The sequence below is a fragment of the Cryptomeria japonica genome, chromosome 2 (assembly GCF_030272615.1).
Source record: "Cryptomeria japonica chromosome 2, Sugi_1.0, whole genome shotgun sequence".
In the NCBI taxonomy this organism is placed as follows: Eukaryota; Viridiplantae; Streptophyta; class Pinopsida; order Cupressales; family Cupressaceae; genus Cryptomeria; species Cryptomeria japonica.
This window is the reverse complement of record NC_081406.1, coordinates 266,429,508-266,445,193: the sequence shown is the minus strand read 5'-3', so window position 1 is coordinate 266,445,193 and position 15,686 is coordinate 266,429,508. Positions and strand designations below refer to the sequence as shown.

Below are 15,686 nucleotides of genomic sequence, written 5' to 3'. Positions count from 1 at the left end.
TTAATTCTTTTTCTCTTCAAAATATTCTCCAGTGAATATGCCATGAAAATAGAAGTTGCATGACATCTTTTGTCTCCTCGTAAGTTCATGATTTGATTCCACAATTATGCATCTTTGTAATATGCTTAAAATAATGAACTTGTAATATACGCAAATTTGTAAGGGAAGAAAAGAATATATGGTATAACCCTACCCAAAAAAAGTGCCTCATAATGATAGTCATAATAGAGAATGTGTGAATAATATTTTTTAAATTAAAAAAATTAAAAAAATTGAAAAAATTAAAAAAAAAGTGTCAACAGGTTCGAGGAAAAAGTGCGGAAAGTGTGGTTCGTTTGAAGGTGGGCATCAGATTCAGATTTAGGTATAAATAGGGGGGAAAGCTTTGCAAATTATGGGCGTGTGGCGTCCTCTGAGAAGTTTATCATTTTTTCTGCATTCCATTGTTTCTGACCATTCCTCCTCAGGCTTACAACGATATATTCAATCTTCTACCCTATTTAAACATCAGGTATAATAGTTTTGCCCATTCTGTGTTCTATTGTTTCCTTTTGAGGGTGTGCACGATACGGACAAAGGTGATCCTTTACATGTAGTTTAGATGCGAATTTGAACATTAACCAATTGGTAGTCTGAATTTGAATGCTGACGAAATTGTAAATTTTGGGTTCATTTTCATTTGCTTAGATGAAGCCTGTTTCGTAGTACTTAGATCTGGATCATGCAAATGTGTAGATTATTATACCATCCCAGATCTGAGGATTTACCATGTTATGCGGACTTCTGAGTTGAAATTTTCTGTGAGGCTCTGTTTGTGTTATGGAATTGGATACCGTTTTGCTCTGAAAAGGATATTTGGTTGAAATTGGTGGGTGGAAAGTTGAACTGAGCCCTTCCTTTTAGTCTTCGTTTGTGTACACGTATTCGTTCGCTAATGTGAGCTTGGATTTGCAAAAAGAAGAAGAGTTTTTGGATTAATCTATTGTTTGCGTCAAGGAAGAAAGTTTTCACTTTCAAATCTGATAGCATTATGATCCTGCTTCCATTGGGGTTGTGAATTCCATGCTTGTAGGTTTCTTTCATGTTTGAATTGAGTTTAATAAGTACTTTTTATAGCTGTTCTTGGTCCCACGATTCTTGGCAATGCCAGTTGAATTGTTTCCATGTTAGCCAGTTATGTACCCCAGTTATCTTTAGGGTAGATAGCAGTCCCTTATCAGCCAAGCTTCTGTGATGCTATGATCTGCAATTAGGATGCACTCATATTCATTCAATCAAGCATTCTGAAGCATAACATAAAGCTGTTTTTGGTACCTTTTTTTTTGTTCCATTCTTAAATGGGGATTGCTGACTTTGTCTGTCAAAATATGAGTGAGCTAACATCAGCAATGCACACAGGGTGTAGAAGAACAGGTATTGACACTTAAGTCTTTTGGATACCTTCTAGCCCAAATAGATCTAGATCTGAATTGTCTCTTAGTCTAGGCAGATATACAAATCCTGCATTTCATTTGCTTCATAATTATTCTTCCAGCCTCAAACATTGTGACCTTTTCTAGGGCTTAATTTTGAAATTGTTCAAGCTCTATCGAATAATCCACTTTACTATGATTTTTTGTTGTTGAAGTTATATTAGTGTTGCTTTGATGCTGATGATGATCTTTCCTTGATTTATTTATCTCAAATTCTGTTGAGCTATGAGATTGCAAGACTGGTACTAGTGTTCTTCATTTGGTTTGTTATCATTTTTTCTGATCATGAGATTGGAGTATTTTCTACCTTTTGATTTACAGTTATTCAGTATTTGCCTTTCATTCACTTTGTAGCCATTCTTTTCTTTTAGAATTTGAAGCTTTTTTAGAGCTTAATATGGAACACAATCATTGCCAATCTGAATTATAAAGGCCATTTTTAGATAGGTCGTAAAGCTTATTAGATTGCTTTGTTAATGTGAATGGGATCGGTATGTTAGTATGCAACCTGTGACATTTTAAAACTTTTAGTCTCCATGGTACAGCATTTTGCAATGTTTTTGAAAGTGGCTGGAAAAATTCTTGCAGGTAAACAAGGAAACCCTTCTTCAAGCCTTTGACAGCAATACCGTGCTTTATCAGGGTAGTAGTTTCTACTGCCAGGTTGTCCCTAAAATCTCATTATCGTAAGTCATTTGAATTCATTTGTACTAGTTGTTTAATACACTTCATATGAATTTAATGAAGACCATGCCTGGAATTAGCAATGCATGAAACTGAGACATCTGTTTTTGATTTTGTCAAATATCTAGCACTGTATTTTGGTAAACACTATCTGGGTTGCGACTGGCAATGGGAACGTTGGTGCATTATATCAGTTTTATGTATTAAATTTCTGAAATTGCTAATTCAGATTTGAGAATGACTCTCATCTTTTTGCAATATATGTTAGAACTTATTTATATATCATAGGGATAATTTTTCTATTAGTCAGTACTAATTTTCAAATCCTTTAAATGTTCTCTCATGGCTATACTGTGGAGTTATATATGATAAATGGGAAGGCTACTTATTATGTCTGAGCCTGTTAAATCCAGAACTTTGAGACCTTGTAACTCAAAGCTGGCAAGTTTCCCAGGAAACGCACAGTCTTAGCAATGGTTTATGTGATGTCCTTGTTGACATGATGTTTATTTAGTTGTACTCATAATATCTGTAGTCTAGAACATTTGTGGCTTCTTTTTATATGCTTCCTTCCTCGCTATGCTATGGAGTATAGCTAGTAGATGTGGTGGTCTTCTGTATCAACCATGGCTGTTGACTGTAAAATTGGACCATCTTTCTAGTTTACAAAAGATCCATGCCCAGTGCTTGCAATCCAGTCATGGATATAATTGTCATCCCTTCTAATCTTCTTTTTTATCCAGAGTTTCTAGTATATTATGTTAGTTGAGTTGCTTTTCTAGTTTTACCAGATGTTTTATTTCTTTCATTGCTGTTGTATTTCTTTTAACCTTCGACTCCTGTACTGTTGTTTGCAGGCAGAACTTGGTATACTTAGGTTGAGTTTCATGGCCACCTCTTTGACTGAAGCTCCTATTTTGGAGAAGGTACAATTGCTAGATTTTAATAATCTCGTTCCTGTTTATATTGTTACACACTTCTCAATGTTGTTCACCGAAATAAGTAGGCTGGGGCATGTTTTACTATTAAGTAGCTGTCAATCCATTAGGAATCTTGTTTATCCACAGAAGAAAGAAAGATGATGTTTCATGCATTCAAATCAACTACTGGTTCTGAAAATAGACTTACTTTCTTTTAACCATATGATAGATGGTAAAAGTTTTATCTATAACAAAAGTTGAAAAACTGTTGTTGGTTACAGCAAGAGAATGGAGTTGAATGTATGGAGAAAAAGGTGCATGTCGTTTTTGTATTGGGTAAGCATTGAACGAATTATGCACTGTATAATTGTTTGATTCTGTCTTTCTAGCAATATGTGAGGTAACAATATTTTAATCCATGTCTGATTTAGTTCCGTGGGTAACTAGGGCATCCAAAGTCCATCTTTCTTTTTTAATTTTGTTAGATTCTTTGCTATATAGAACTTAATTCTTTTTTTCATAGAAATATATGCCCGAATGACATCTTAATCCAAGTGATTTACTGTTGTGGGTTATTTAAGCACTTGATTTTAGCCGGTGTTGTCAAATTAATAGTATTGATTATATCTGCCTTGTTCTGTACGGAAAATAATTTGGTTCTTATTGTAACTATCTTTATCAGCTATAGTATACTTGATTTCATCTTGCAGAATATTGCTGGCAATTTAATCCTCCTGGACATAATTGTCCTCTTGTAGATTCTATGATATGACTTCAGGAGGGGGTTCTTCCTAGGACTGCAACTGGGCAGACCATGCTTCTTTTGAAGTGTTTCCTGGCCCCAAGTTCCACGAGGAGTGCTTGTTTTGGTGGTGCATGGGGGCCATAGCTTAGAACCAGAAGTTCCTTGCCAATCTTGGCAATGCATGGGCTCCTGACTTATCTAGCAAGATTGGTATGGTAATGCTAAAACAGCCTCCAAACTCTCTTTTGGAGTGACATTAACTCCACAATTGATACTTCTTTCCTTTCAGAGCTACTGCCTTTCTCTTATCTTTAGAACCTTCCAAAGCCTGTAACCATGACAAATAGTATCTGTTTTCAGAATGCTTGCTATTATCCAATCAAACAGCTTTTCCTCTTGTTACAACATGGCCATCTTGGTAATGCCTTAATGAGTGAAACATTCAATCTTCATTCTCTGTTTCTTTCCAGTAATTGCCAATATTTCCCTGATCATTGATCATAGCAATTATGCTCTTGGTCTTTGCTGCAACAGATTTTCCTCAATCCTTCTTTCAGAAAATTTCCTGGTAGTTAAGTCTCTCTCTTTTTAATTATGGCTCTCCTCACCTGTATTTTTGTTTTGAACCTGATCTTGGCTAATCCTTCACTTAAGAATGGTTGATCTATAATTCAATGGTAATCTTGGGGTGATGATTATGTGCAGGTGTGAGACATCACTTTGTTGATGGAGAATTCAGACATGGGCACTGTTTCCTTTAATGGTACTCTGTATTTTGATATCAACACCTTTCTTCTCCATCAATGTCTGTTATGGTCCTTCTAGTCTATCCTTTTAAGAGCATTGAACCGCAGTGATCATTACTTTGTCCTTTTAAATGTTCTATATTATATCCTTGTTTAGGGCCCCCCAATTCTTTGGTTTATTTCTTCACTGGCTAATAAAGTCACTGGTTTCAATTCTTTCATTAGAGACATAGCCTCTGCTTCATTATTAGTTTTTTTGGTGAAGAGTAATGTTGAGACCCCAAGAAAGGGCCTTTTATTGTCACTTACGTACACCTCACATCAGCTCTCATTGAGTTGCCCATCAAAAATTGGGTTAGAAACTGGAGGCCGAGATAGTGGTGGTATCTATTTATTCTACTTCATGTTGGCCTTTTTATATGGTTGGTCTTTCAGTGGCTTGTGTATTCCTATTATTAAATGTTGCTTCATCAGTTAATTTGTGAGGTACAATCCTTCAGAGTTTTGAGTTTTCCTGCTGGTGAAAGGTGGCAACCATTGTTTCCAAGGACAGTTGAGCTGCTGAACCAGTCACCGAAAGCCTGAGTACGTTTATGATCCCTTTTTCTATTTTTGTGGTCTAAAAAGTCAATTGTATAAAATGGGTGACCTCATTTATTTTCAGTTAAAAGCCTGCCATCTAAAGGCCATGTTCTATGATAAAACAATTGCTAGAGTATACTGGTTTGACTGATCAAATGATCTCACTGCCATTCTCTTCTTTGAAACGTTTGTATATGTTGTATATTAGTGATTGCGTAATTGATAAGAGTGCCACTTTTGTGTTTTCATTGTTAGGCATCCTTACTACATCTGCCGTCGAGTACTTATTCTGATATGTCCATCTATTTGATAGTTGCAATCAATCTCCCAAATAGATTTCAAGGGCATCGTCATCAGATCGAGTAAAACATGTATAGATGTAAATATATACGTCGTTTATTTACATGCATGCATGCACACATGCACACTGGAGTACTGTTTTTTTCTGAATTACTCGCATATTTTTTCACATTCAAATTTGTTTATATTTCATGTTAAGAATATTTTGTGTATTATAACTGTGATGATAGCTTGTGAAGGATAGACTTACTTTGCTACTGTGCATCTTGAAGTGCCATATGTTAATAGCTTTCTTGGTGCTTTTTTCCCATGATATATGGCGCTAAAAGATTCCTGCTTTTAATATTCTTTTAGGCATATCTTTGCCATCGCTCATATAGGAATTGCAGTTATTTCACATGGTTTCAGATTATTTAGTCATGTTTTTTACATGGTTTCAGATTATTTGCGGTCATTTTTTTGCATTTCAGATTATTCTAATGCTGTATTTGAGTCGTTGACAATTTCTTTGTTTTTTTTTTTGGTTTTTCTGTTTTTTTTTGTCTAACGTACTTGAAATAGGCTACAATGCACATAATACATTTTAAGTTTGTGGTACTTCAATGTTATTAGGTGATAAGGCAGCACCCTGTTCCTTGTTTGTTTTCTTTTTGTGTATCAGTATCATGCAATTATGCATGAATTATGTGAAGTTGTGAATGGAATATGTTAAAACATCTGCCTGGCATGCTTAGTTGACCATGTTTTTCTTTTCTTTTCAGACCTGTCCCTTGGATATCAGCGACAGCCTGAATGTCCCAGGGACTTGGGGACTTGGAGGGGATGTTCCATCCCCATCCTTTTTCCGAGAGTTTCATGGATGTTCCCCTAATGGCCCTCTAAAATGACGAATGTTCTCTGTTCTTTTGGTCTTTTTGTGGACTTATGGCATTGCATGGCTTTCCCTAGAATGTCCTGACATCCCTTGGCTGTCTCTGAGACTTCAGTGCATCCGCCACATCAAATGCATAAAAAAAAGAAACATTATAAAATAAATAAAGCTCTACAGGGTGGCCCACCATGACTCACCAACCCAAATAAAACTTGTAAAATGAATGCCTGTTGCTGTTCTATATTCACGAAAAGAGGAGGGAAAGAGAAGAGAAAAGGAAGATGAAGTGAGAGGAAGAGGAGCAGTTTGACATATCAATCCAAAGATGACTTCGATTTCTGAGTGTCTTGTTCATACCTACGTACTATGCATGATGAAACATTTCTTTTTTTGGCATCTCTCACTATAAATCATGTTTCATGTTATGTTTATGATTATTGGTCTATAAAATGGGTTAGGGAATCAGTGAACTGATTTTACTTCTCTTTGGAATTTCTGCTTCTTTTGGCTTGATTTTGTTATTATTTATTTTTGATGTATTTGTATTTTAAAAATTGAAATATTAATATTATGCATTAATTTAATAGATACCCCCCCTGCTGTCACCAAAATCCATATTTTTTTTTCCCATCCTTGAAAGTTGAAGAAACGCTATATTAATTTTGTACTGCAATGAAGGTCCAACTGTTTGGTACACCTTTGGCCCTGATGCCAGGACAAAGACAGAAGACAGGATAACAACATTTTAGAAAAATTGAGATTTTATTTCTGTTTAATTTCTGACTTAAGAATGAAAGAGGACAAAGTTTACAGTTTCCAGGGTAGACACATATTACAAGCAATGAACTTTTTAATGCCTTTAAAGTCCAAAGAGGCGTCTTACTTAACGTAAGGCATTAATAATGAATTATCAGATCTATAATACAGTGTCACTTCACCTATTTTTCAATGACTTTGAATGGCTTTAAAATGTATTCCAAATGACAGAATTTTAAACATTCAGACTAGGAAAATGATGCTAGTTATCCTATTGGTATGGTACTCTGCTGAAACAAAATGCAAAAAATTTAGAGGATCTCATGACGATGGTGTGGCGTTCTTGGCATTCATCACTTCAGAAGTTCCAAATGTGCGTTTCTGGTGATTTGACTTTGAAATTTTCGAGTTGAGAAAACTTGAAAGCATTGTTGTTGTGATATGGTGGATCTTCACAGGTTGGTACTTTTTGACAATTGCAAGTTGCATCTACTCCTGGTGGTTATTTCCATGGATATTGGTTCAATGTATTATTACCTAGTAGGGAAGATTTTCAGAAAAAAATGTATTCTTGGATACAGCTAGTGCAATTTGATAATTTTCTCTCTTGCTTTTTGATTGCTTGAGAAGTTTTGTTTGCTTTACATACATCAATATGACAAGTTTCTGCATTGCATTGCATGATTTGAAATAATTTGGTGACCTCTTTTTAGGACGTGTCATTAGAAAATATTTCTTATAATAGGGGTTTACAGCCTTTTGACCATCCTATATAGTGTAAATATAGGTCTACAGATTTGAGTCAAGTTTATACTTTGTCTTCAAATTTTTGTTTTATAAAAAGCTTCAAAATCCCAAGTATTGATCTTAGGTGTTGACTTAAAGTGGTCTATTGCAATTAAGTATCGGTATCTATTGTTTTCTTCAGTGCACTGTCAAAAAGACATTGAAAGACAAATCGGCAACACTAGAATATGATGTGCCTGATGAGATTGAAACTTGATTTCTTTTATATAATTCTTTGCTGCATTGTGGCCATGTCTTGCACTAAATATTTTAATATAACTTCAAAAATCAAATTATTGAGATTATTATTGGTTTCCAACTTTTATCATCAGGTGGTCCAGGTAGTGGAAAAGGTACGCAGTGTGCAAAGGTTGTTGAAAAATTTGGATTTACACATCTTAGTGCTGGAGATCTGTTGCGTGCTGAGATTAACTCAGGATCTGAAAATGGGTAACTATCTTGTCCTCCCTTATCAAGTTTGATTAGAAACATTCCTAGTTTAAGACATTTATGCTTATCTGAAAACCTTCATTGTTTGCGTGCATTGAATTTCTACTTTTTGGTGAATGTGCACATATGTTTTGTGTTTCAGAACAATGATTCAGAATATGATAAAGGAGGGAAAGATTGTTCCCTCAGAAGTTACGGTTAAGCTCTTGCAAAGGGCGATGCAAGAAAGTGAGAATGATAAGTTTTTGATTGATGGATTTCCTCGAAATGAGGAAAACCGTGCTGCATTTGAACGAGTTGTAAGTATATTATCCCTGAACTTACATTTGAAGGAATCAAAGTTCTGTGAATCCAAATATGGAGTTGCATGCATACAACTTTTTGAGTTTGTTTCATTAGAGACAAGTCAAATGTGCAACTGGGAAGAATTGATCTTGTTCTTTACGATATATATTCTCTCATTTTATCCAAAAGCATAGTTACAAAAGGATGCAAACCGCAAAGTATTAAAAATTAATTCTGAAGCAAGAGAATTAATCCCTATCATATTTTAGGCAATGGTAGGTGACATGGAGATGGATATGTTTGACATAATTGGTGCACTATTTATGCCCTGGTTGTGGCCCATTGCATGGTAGTGACCACATGGATACCCAGCAAGTGTGAGTATTGAGTGCTAGTTTGACAGGTAGATTACTGAATGTTTAACTATGCATTGAGAGTCATGTCATGTGAGCAAACATACAATATATAGTATTATATTCTTCACTTTGCTGCAATTCATGTGTTGGTAACTTGGTATGGAAGATCTAAGTTTCTCCTTTGTTTGGTCCTTATTGTCTTTTGATGAATTTCAATGGTGCTGGATAAATGTCAATGACCACAACAAAAAATATTTTTCATTTATAATTTTATACAAGCTTCAGTAGTTGAAAAAAATTAAGAAAGAAGACACTATTGTAATCTAGAGTTCTTTGAAAATGTTAATTTCCTGTTCATTGCTATGACTTCCAGCATCATCAGAAGGTTTCAAACTTTTTCTGTGCATAAATATAAAAATATTTTGGAACTCATAATTAATTCTTTAAAATTGATTCAAAGTCTTTTTTAAAACTGATGCATTTTTTTACTGCTACTTATTGTTTTAATCCTAAGCAGGCAGGATGTTCTTTGTTAATGACAATGACTATAGACATATTTTGCAGACAGGGATTGTGCCCGAGTTCATTCTTTTCTTTGATTGTCCTGAGGATGAAATGGAGAGGCGGCTTCTGAGCAGAAATCAGGTTAGCAAGCCTTTTCCTTGTTGTCTTATTTGGTCTTTATTTTTAACAATAAAAAAAGCTCTCTGTAAAACTCAAAATCTTCTTTGTTTTCTATTGTTTGTTGTTAATTCTTGTTTACTAGGGCCGAGTGGATGACAACATAGAGACAATAAGAAAGCGCTTCAACGTTTTTATTGAATCAAGTCTCCCAGTTGTTGAGTACTATAGCTCTAAGGGGAAGGTTCGAAAGGTGATATTTTATTTCCAGTAAAACTATTTTATAGTACAATTATTTATTTTTATGCAGACAAGCTCATTGATTTTATTACATAATGATAGTAACATAGTCTTTTTTGTAGTTTTTGATGGGTGCAACAGATCCTCGCTTCACATAAATCTTGATACCTAATTGAATTGCTAAAACTAAATGTTAATATAATATGGGTTCCCTTTTTCCCCTGTACGTTTTTGAAATATGAGATCTCTTAGGTGCTTTTTTTTAGCTTTTGATAAACCTTCATTTTAGTGGCTACAACTATACATGTCCTTACGTAATGCTGGAATTATGATTGTTATATTGCTAATGCCATACATGTATAGCTAAACAGTCTTACAGACATTGAAAGCTTTTCCAGGTTGCACTTGACTTATGTCAAACCATTTGCCTAGTTTGTATCTAATCAGTTTCTCAGCACATGCAGATAGATGCAACAGGGGCAATTGACAACATTTTTGAAGGAATTTGTGTTCTTTTTGAGCCTTTTGTTGAAGTACGTTCAATTTCTCCTTTCTAACTTACTATGACTTCTCTCTGCTATTTTTAAACTGGTGGAAACATGTCAAAAATGTGAATTTTTTCATGCCTGGTTTTTTAACCATACATTCTTATAATGGGTTCAGAAGATGAATATAAATGAATGCTTTTTTGTGTTTTTTGAAAAATTCTGACAGTGGTGCTTGTTATCAGGTAAAGGAAAAGGACAATGGTGTGAACAATTAATTAGACTTGAGCGTTATTAGCATTAGTGATGGTAAGGTAAAAATACCTTTACATTCACTGAAGCTTTCATATCTCTTTTCGCTACTTATTATCTGATATAAGCAAGCCTAGAAAATAAACATTGAATCAAAACTTGTCACGTGTGTTTTATTGAAGTATCCAATTACTAACTCTACCAAATTCTGCAATATTACGTATGTCTTAGTACTTCACAGTTTGTTAAATATATATAAGCTTGCTAGCACACCCGAACATTGAAATTGCAAGAGGCACTTCATTATTTATAACACCGTGTTCAACAAAGAAAATATATAAACTTGAAGTTATTTGATGGTTTAGACCAACAGTATAATGATATAGCAGTTTAAGCTTATCCCTGTATTTTAAAGGCTGTCTATATCATAATAACTATTCGGGAGCTGGTAATGATGTGAAGGACATTTTCATTCTTTCCTCGAATTTATGTGCTTTATTTGTGGATTTCAGGGAACTTGGAAGTGGTCAATAATTGCAGCTACTATGGTCTGTGTTGCAGTTGCTGCTTTGTAGCATTTACCATTGATATTTTCTTCAACATGAAAATAGTGGAGTTTACAAGCTATTGAACCGATCCCTTGAAGTTTTTACCTTTTAGGATTTGCATTCATTCAATGCTAATAGTCACATATGTTTCTACCATCTAATTAGAAGGCATTGATATAATATATTTTTGGTTTTGTTAGCCGATTCAAATAATTTTTACTTAAATGTGTCAATTTTTTAATTTATTTATATATGGTTATATTACAGTGTTTGTCTACAAAAATATGGGCTTGTTGATACCTGCAATGAGTTTTTTGAGTTTTTCAGCCGTTTCCTTAAATGTAACAAAATGTGAACTTTGGAACTCTTTTGATTTTCATTCGACATTAAATTTATTTTGTATTTGAATAACTTGTCTTGGGAATTTCACGGAGGGTTTTGTCAGTACATTAGTTTTTAGCAAGCAGTTTAGCAAAAGCCTTTGTTTTGATGTTTTTAATTCTTAGCGTTGAACTCATTTTGTCATTACAAGGTTTCTTTCCAGATCTTTGTTAGAATCTGCAGATGTGATACTCGAATATCTCATTAGATGTATGCTATAGTTGCGTTGCTACTCTACTGTAATTTACTGTTCATCTTTATTGTATATTTATCCTTGAATTTTTTCTTCATCAAAATGTTGGGTGGGTACATAGTTATATGGTTTTGTTATTATGCTGAGAGGCATCTACAATGACATCAAAATGCCCGTAAACAAAAATTCAATTTTGAAACAATTTGACATGCAAATGATGGGTAAATGCATGAAATATGTCATTTTTTGGTTTTTGTGGAGGTGTTATTTTATTACTCCAAATAAAATAGAACCCTCGACACTTGTCTCCATCTATATGAAACTGTTACATTCAAATGATAGTGGAAGAGTGCCATAATATTTAAAAGGGAACAATCAATAAAATCAAGTGGCATTGTGAGTATCTTCATGCTGTCATCTTAATGATAGTGGAAGAGTGCCATAATATTTAAAAGGGAACAATCAATAAAATCAAGTGGCATTGTGAGTATCTTCATGCTGTCATCTTAATGATAGTGGAAGAGTGCCATAATATTTAAAAGGGAACAATCAATAAAATCAAGTGGCATTGTGAGTATCTCCATGCTGTCATCTTAGATACTGCCGGTACATACTTAAGCAACCCTATTATTACCTATATTTTTAAAACTCTTGTATACTACTAATATTGTTGCAATTGTCAGATTTATTTCTATTATAAGATATCTCTCGGCATAATTTACCTATATTTTTAAAATATAGATATACTAGTTTGCTAGAGCAAAGACATGAATCGTATTGGTACTTAAATTCTCTATTTGCTGATAACAAGAAGATAATGCCTACACATAATTTCGAATTAGTACTGTGATTAATATTTGGAAATGGGAAAATTCTAACATCTAGTAACAATGAAAACATAGTTTTGGAGTGATTTGGAAAGAGAAAAATAATTCCTCTTGGATTATCTTGGACATGTTAGATAAGCAAACTTATAGGGTATTGAATGGCCCACTTAATTGCATTTGTCATTGTTATGACATGCTAAATACTTTTATTTTTTTGCTTATAATAATTTGGGTTAGACACACAGGAGCTGTAAAAGAAAGTGTCAAGTGCTGGATTTTGATAACCAAGAAGGTTTGTTAAAAGGGAGATGATGCAAAGATGCTCCCAAGTGAACCTAAATATGACAATGATAGGCGTGGAAGAAGAAGAGAGAGAATTGAGACATGCCCCCAAGTAATGATAAAGCAGTAGGGAACTAGGGATGCTAAAGTGATGCCCTTCGGAGATGGTAGAATAGGTGTGATACATGGATTGATTAAAGGAAGAAGCTATATCAATCAAGAGGAATGATGACCAAGAGAAATGGGGTCACCTTGTGTAAATAGTGTGAAAAGAAAAGGGGCAAAAGAGCACATCATTTGTAGATAGAAGCAAGTAGAAAAGAGGAAGGTAGGGGCTTCCAAAATGTTAAAAGTAGATGGTGGGATCAAAGTAAATGAAAGTGGCTAGTAAAACAAGATGCGATAGGCAGATGAATGCTCTATATGGAAAATCACTTGATAGGAAGTAGAGACCCACAAAACAATCACAAATGAGAGTAGGAAAGCAAAATGATGTGATCAATATCCATATTTGATGTGAGTGGAGCCAATTCTAATAATATATTAGGAGTATTTGATATATGTATGACCATCTTTGGCTTGTCATGGAACAACAAGTATTATCAAGAGAAAATGAAAACAAGTGACAAGAACCTAGTGAAATAAAAATAGCAAGGGTAAGGAAAATGAAAGAAAAGTGAAGACAAAGTGAGTAGTCAAAGTTGGTCATTCTAGTAGGCTATAGGTAATGTAATGTGGTCCTCATCTTATAGATTGGATAATCAAGGGGTTTGTTGTAATCCTTGTTCTTTGTAATGTTGTGATGTGCATTGGGTATACTAAAGGAAGTGTAGCAATGGTTGTGGGATTGAAGTGATGGTAGGGAAGAAGCTAGCTAAGAGAAAAGATCCATAGTGTGGAAAGTAAAAAAAATCATTTGCCATGAATTGTTCAAAGGTTGAGCCATTGAGGCCAATAATTTTGATTGAGGAAGAGAGTCAAATGGACAAGAGGGATTGGCAAATTAGATCGATGGCAATGAAGGATGCTAATATACCAGGCCAATCTTAGGTCATGCATGCTTGAAGAAGAGGAAGAAAGGCACCCTAGCTCAAAAGGTCATTTCAAGCTAGTTGAGAGATTTATTTACTTTTGCTTTTAGAATATTTTGCTTTTGTGTTGCTTTGCCTCTTTTTCTTGTATGCTTTCATTGTTTCTTTTCTAGTTATGTTTCTCCCCTTTTTGGATTTTTATTCATGAGTAAAGTCGTTGACATGCTTTTTGGCACTTGATGAGGAAAGAGGGGAGAATGGTGATTTAATAAAAGGTTCTAGGAGTCACTAATGAGTTTTAGGCATTGGGAAAATAAATGGGAAAAGAATAAATGGACTTGATCATGGGTTTCAAAAATAACATTGTGTCAAATGTCTATAGAGGTTAGAGTGTGGTGGCAATTGAGAAGCAAACCATGCTTAAAAGTGGAAGGTCTAATGACTAGGTCAATGCTTGCTTTGGTTAAAGGGGTTATGGTCAACTTTGAGTGAGGCTCAACCTAATATTACCAAGGAATTTGAGAGGTTTACACATCGAAGCAAATGTGGGGAGGTGATGGGCCTAATTTCTATTCATGTTTCAAACGCTTTGTTCTTCCACATCAAAGAATACAATACACCACTAGAGGTATGGAATAAACTCAAGGATTGTTTTGGTTTAGTTAGTGAAAATAGAGCTATGCAGGTAGAAGTTGAAATAGCCTCTCTTTCTATTGATACATTTCCTTACATTGAGGATTATTTGGTCAAATTTAAGTCCTTGCACTCTCAATTGAGGGTTGTGGGAAAGAAAAATTAGATTAGGAATGCAATTTCTCTTGATTTTGTCTAAGTTAATGCATGCCTTTTTCTATTTTGCTACTTCATTTTATTCTACTATGGATGGGTTGGGCACGCAATTTGTTATGCCACCTTTTGAGACTTTTTGTGAGAGGTTGACTAGAGAACAATCAAAACTTCATCAAAATCAAGCGAGCCCAAGACAAAATCTAGTGATGATCCTTATATCCCCTTGACCCCTTCATCTAGTGATACTGATGATGATTCATATGTTCCATTGACTCCTCCTAGTGAGGGGAGTAATTTAGATGGGTTTGTGGGTTTAATCATGATCCCCCCATCCCCTGCTACATCAGAGGTTACAATTGACATGGATTCTAGGACTTTCACACAATAGGACATCATTGTTTTTTCAGATTTGTGTTCTAGGATGGTTTCATTGCAGGTCTATCCGACTTGGCTTCTCATTCCTCTATTATAGATTTGAAGAGCATGCTTGAGGAGGCATCACTTCTCTTTGCAATTTGTTAATTGGATGATGATCTCGAGTCTCCCACATCTACTGTTTCTTCCTTGATTGGTGATATCCCTAGTCTTGATGAGACACCTTTGGAGACACTTGATTCTTGTTCCACATTTTCATTTATGAGACTTCTTCCTTCTCATTTTCTCATTGATATAAAGTTTCTTCTACATGCACCATTGGATCTTTGTCTCCCAAGAGGAGACATTGTTTGTTGTCATGGACATTTCCTTTGGCTTCTGACATGCTTCAGTGGTTTTGAGGACACTTCATCATGGGGGGGCAATGTTGTCTCCATCTTTCCCTTCATTGGAGGGATAATTGTATTGTATTCTCGTGGTGGATGTCATTCTTGGGGGGTATTGTGGAGACCTCCATTCATCACCTCATTCATTAGCGCATGATTTGCATCTCTTTTTTGAAGATGATTTTTGTCCCACGAGGTTTTCTCCCTTTCCTAGTTTGTAAGAGATCATTTGCATTGTACATGGGTACTTAACATGACCTTGAAGCTGAGACCCATATTGCATCATCATATTATATTGCTTATTGTATTTATCTCCTTAAGTT

At 34.8% G+C, this 15,686-nt stretch overlaps 1 protein-coding gene across 3 annotated transcripts; it reads left to right on the top strand.

Annotated features, from left to right (window-relative positions):
- The first annotated feature begins 345 nt into the window (after positions 1-345).
- On the top strand, positions 346-11,363 carry LOC131056109 (UMP-CMP kinase 3). Of its 3 annotated transcripts, none has more exons than XM_057990454.2 (11): positions 346-511; positions 2,061-2,135; positions 3,014-3,082; positions 3,358-3,412; positions 8,195-8,312; positions 8,455-8,611; positions 9,518-9,598; positions 9,720-9,827; positions 10,279-10,347; positions 10,545-10,608; positions 11,064-11,363. In XM_057990454.2, the coding sequence occupies exons 1-10, from the start codon at positions 395-397 to the stop codon at positions 10,575-10,577; spliced, it is 882 nt and encodes a 293-aa protein (XP_057846437.2). In that variant the 5' UTR covers positions 346-394; the 3' UTR covers positions 10,578-10,608; positions 11,064-11,363. The 3 variants fall into 3 exon arrangements, with proteins under 3 accessions (XP_057846437.2, XP_057846436.2, XP_057846438.2); XM_057990453.2 differs by having other exon boundaries at positions 10,545-10,613; XM_057990455.2 differs by having other exon boundaries at positions 430-578; positions 10,545-10,613.
- Positions 11,364-15,686: the final 4,323 nt, after the last annotated feature.

What these genes read in the sequence shown, in the direction of transcription:
- LOC131056109 (XM_057990454.2), top strand. Translation starts at nt 395, where the DNA reads ATGGGCGTGTGGCGTCCTCTGAGAAGTTTATCATTTTTTCTGCATTCC. An exon ending in GTAGTAGTTTCTACTGCCAG is followed by an intron (nt 2,136 to 3,013) that starts GTTGTCCCTAAA and finishes TGTTGTTTGCAG; the next exon opens with GCAGAACTTGGTATACTTAG. An exon ending in GGCTTCTGAGCAGAAATCAG is followed by an intron (nt 9,599 to 9,719) that starts GTTAGCAAGCCT and finishes CTTGTTTACTAG; the next exon opens with GGCCGAGTGGATGACAACAT.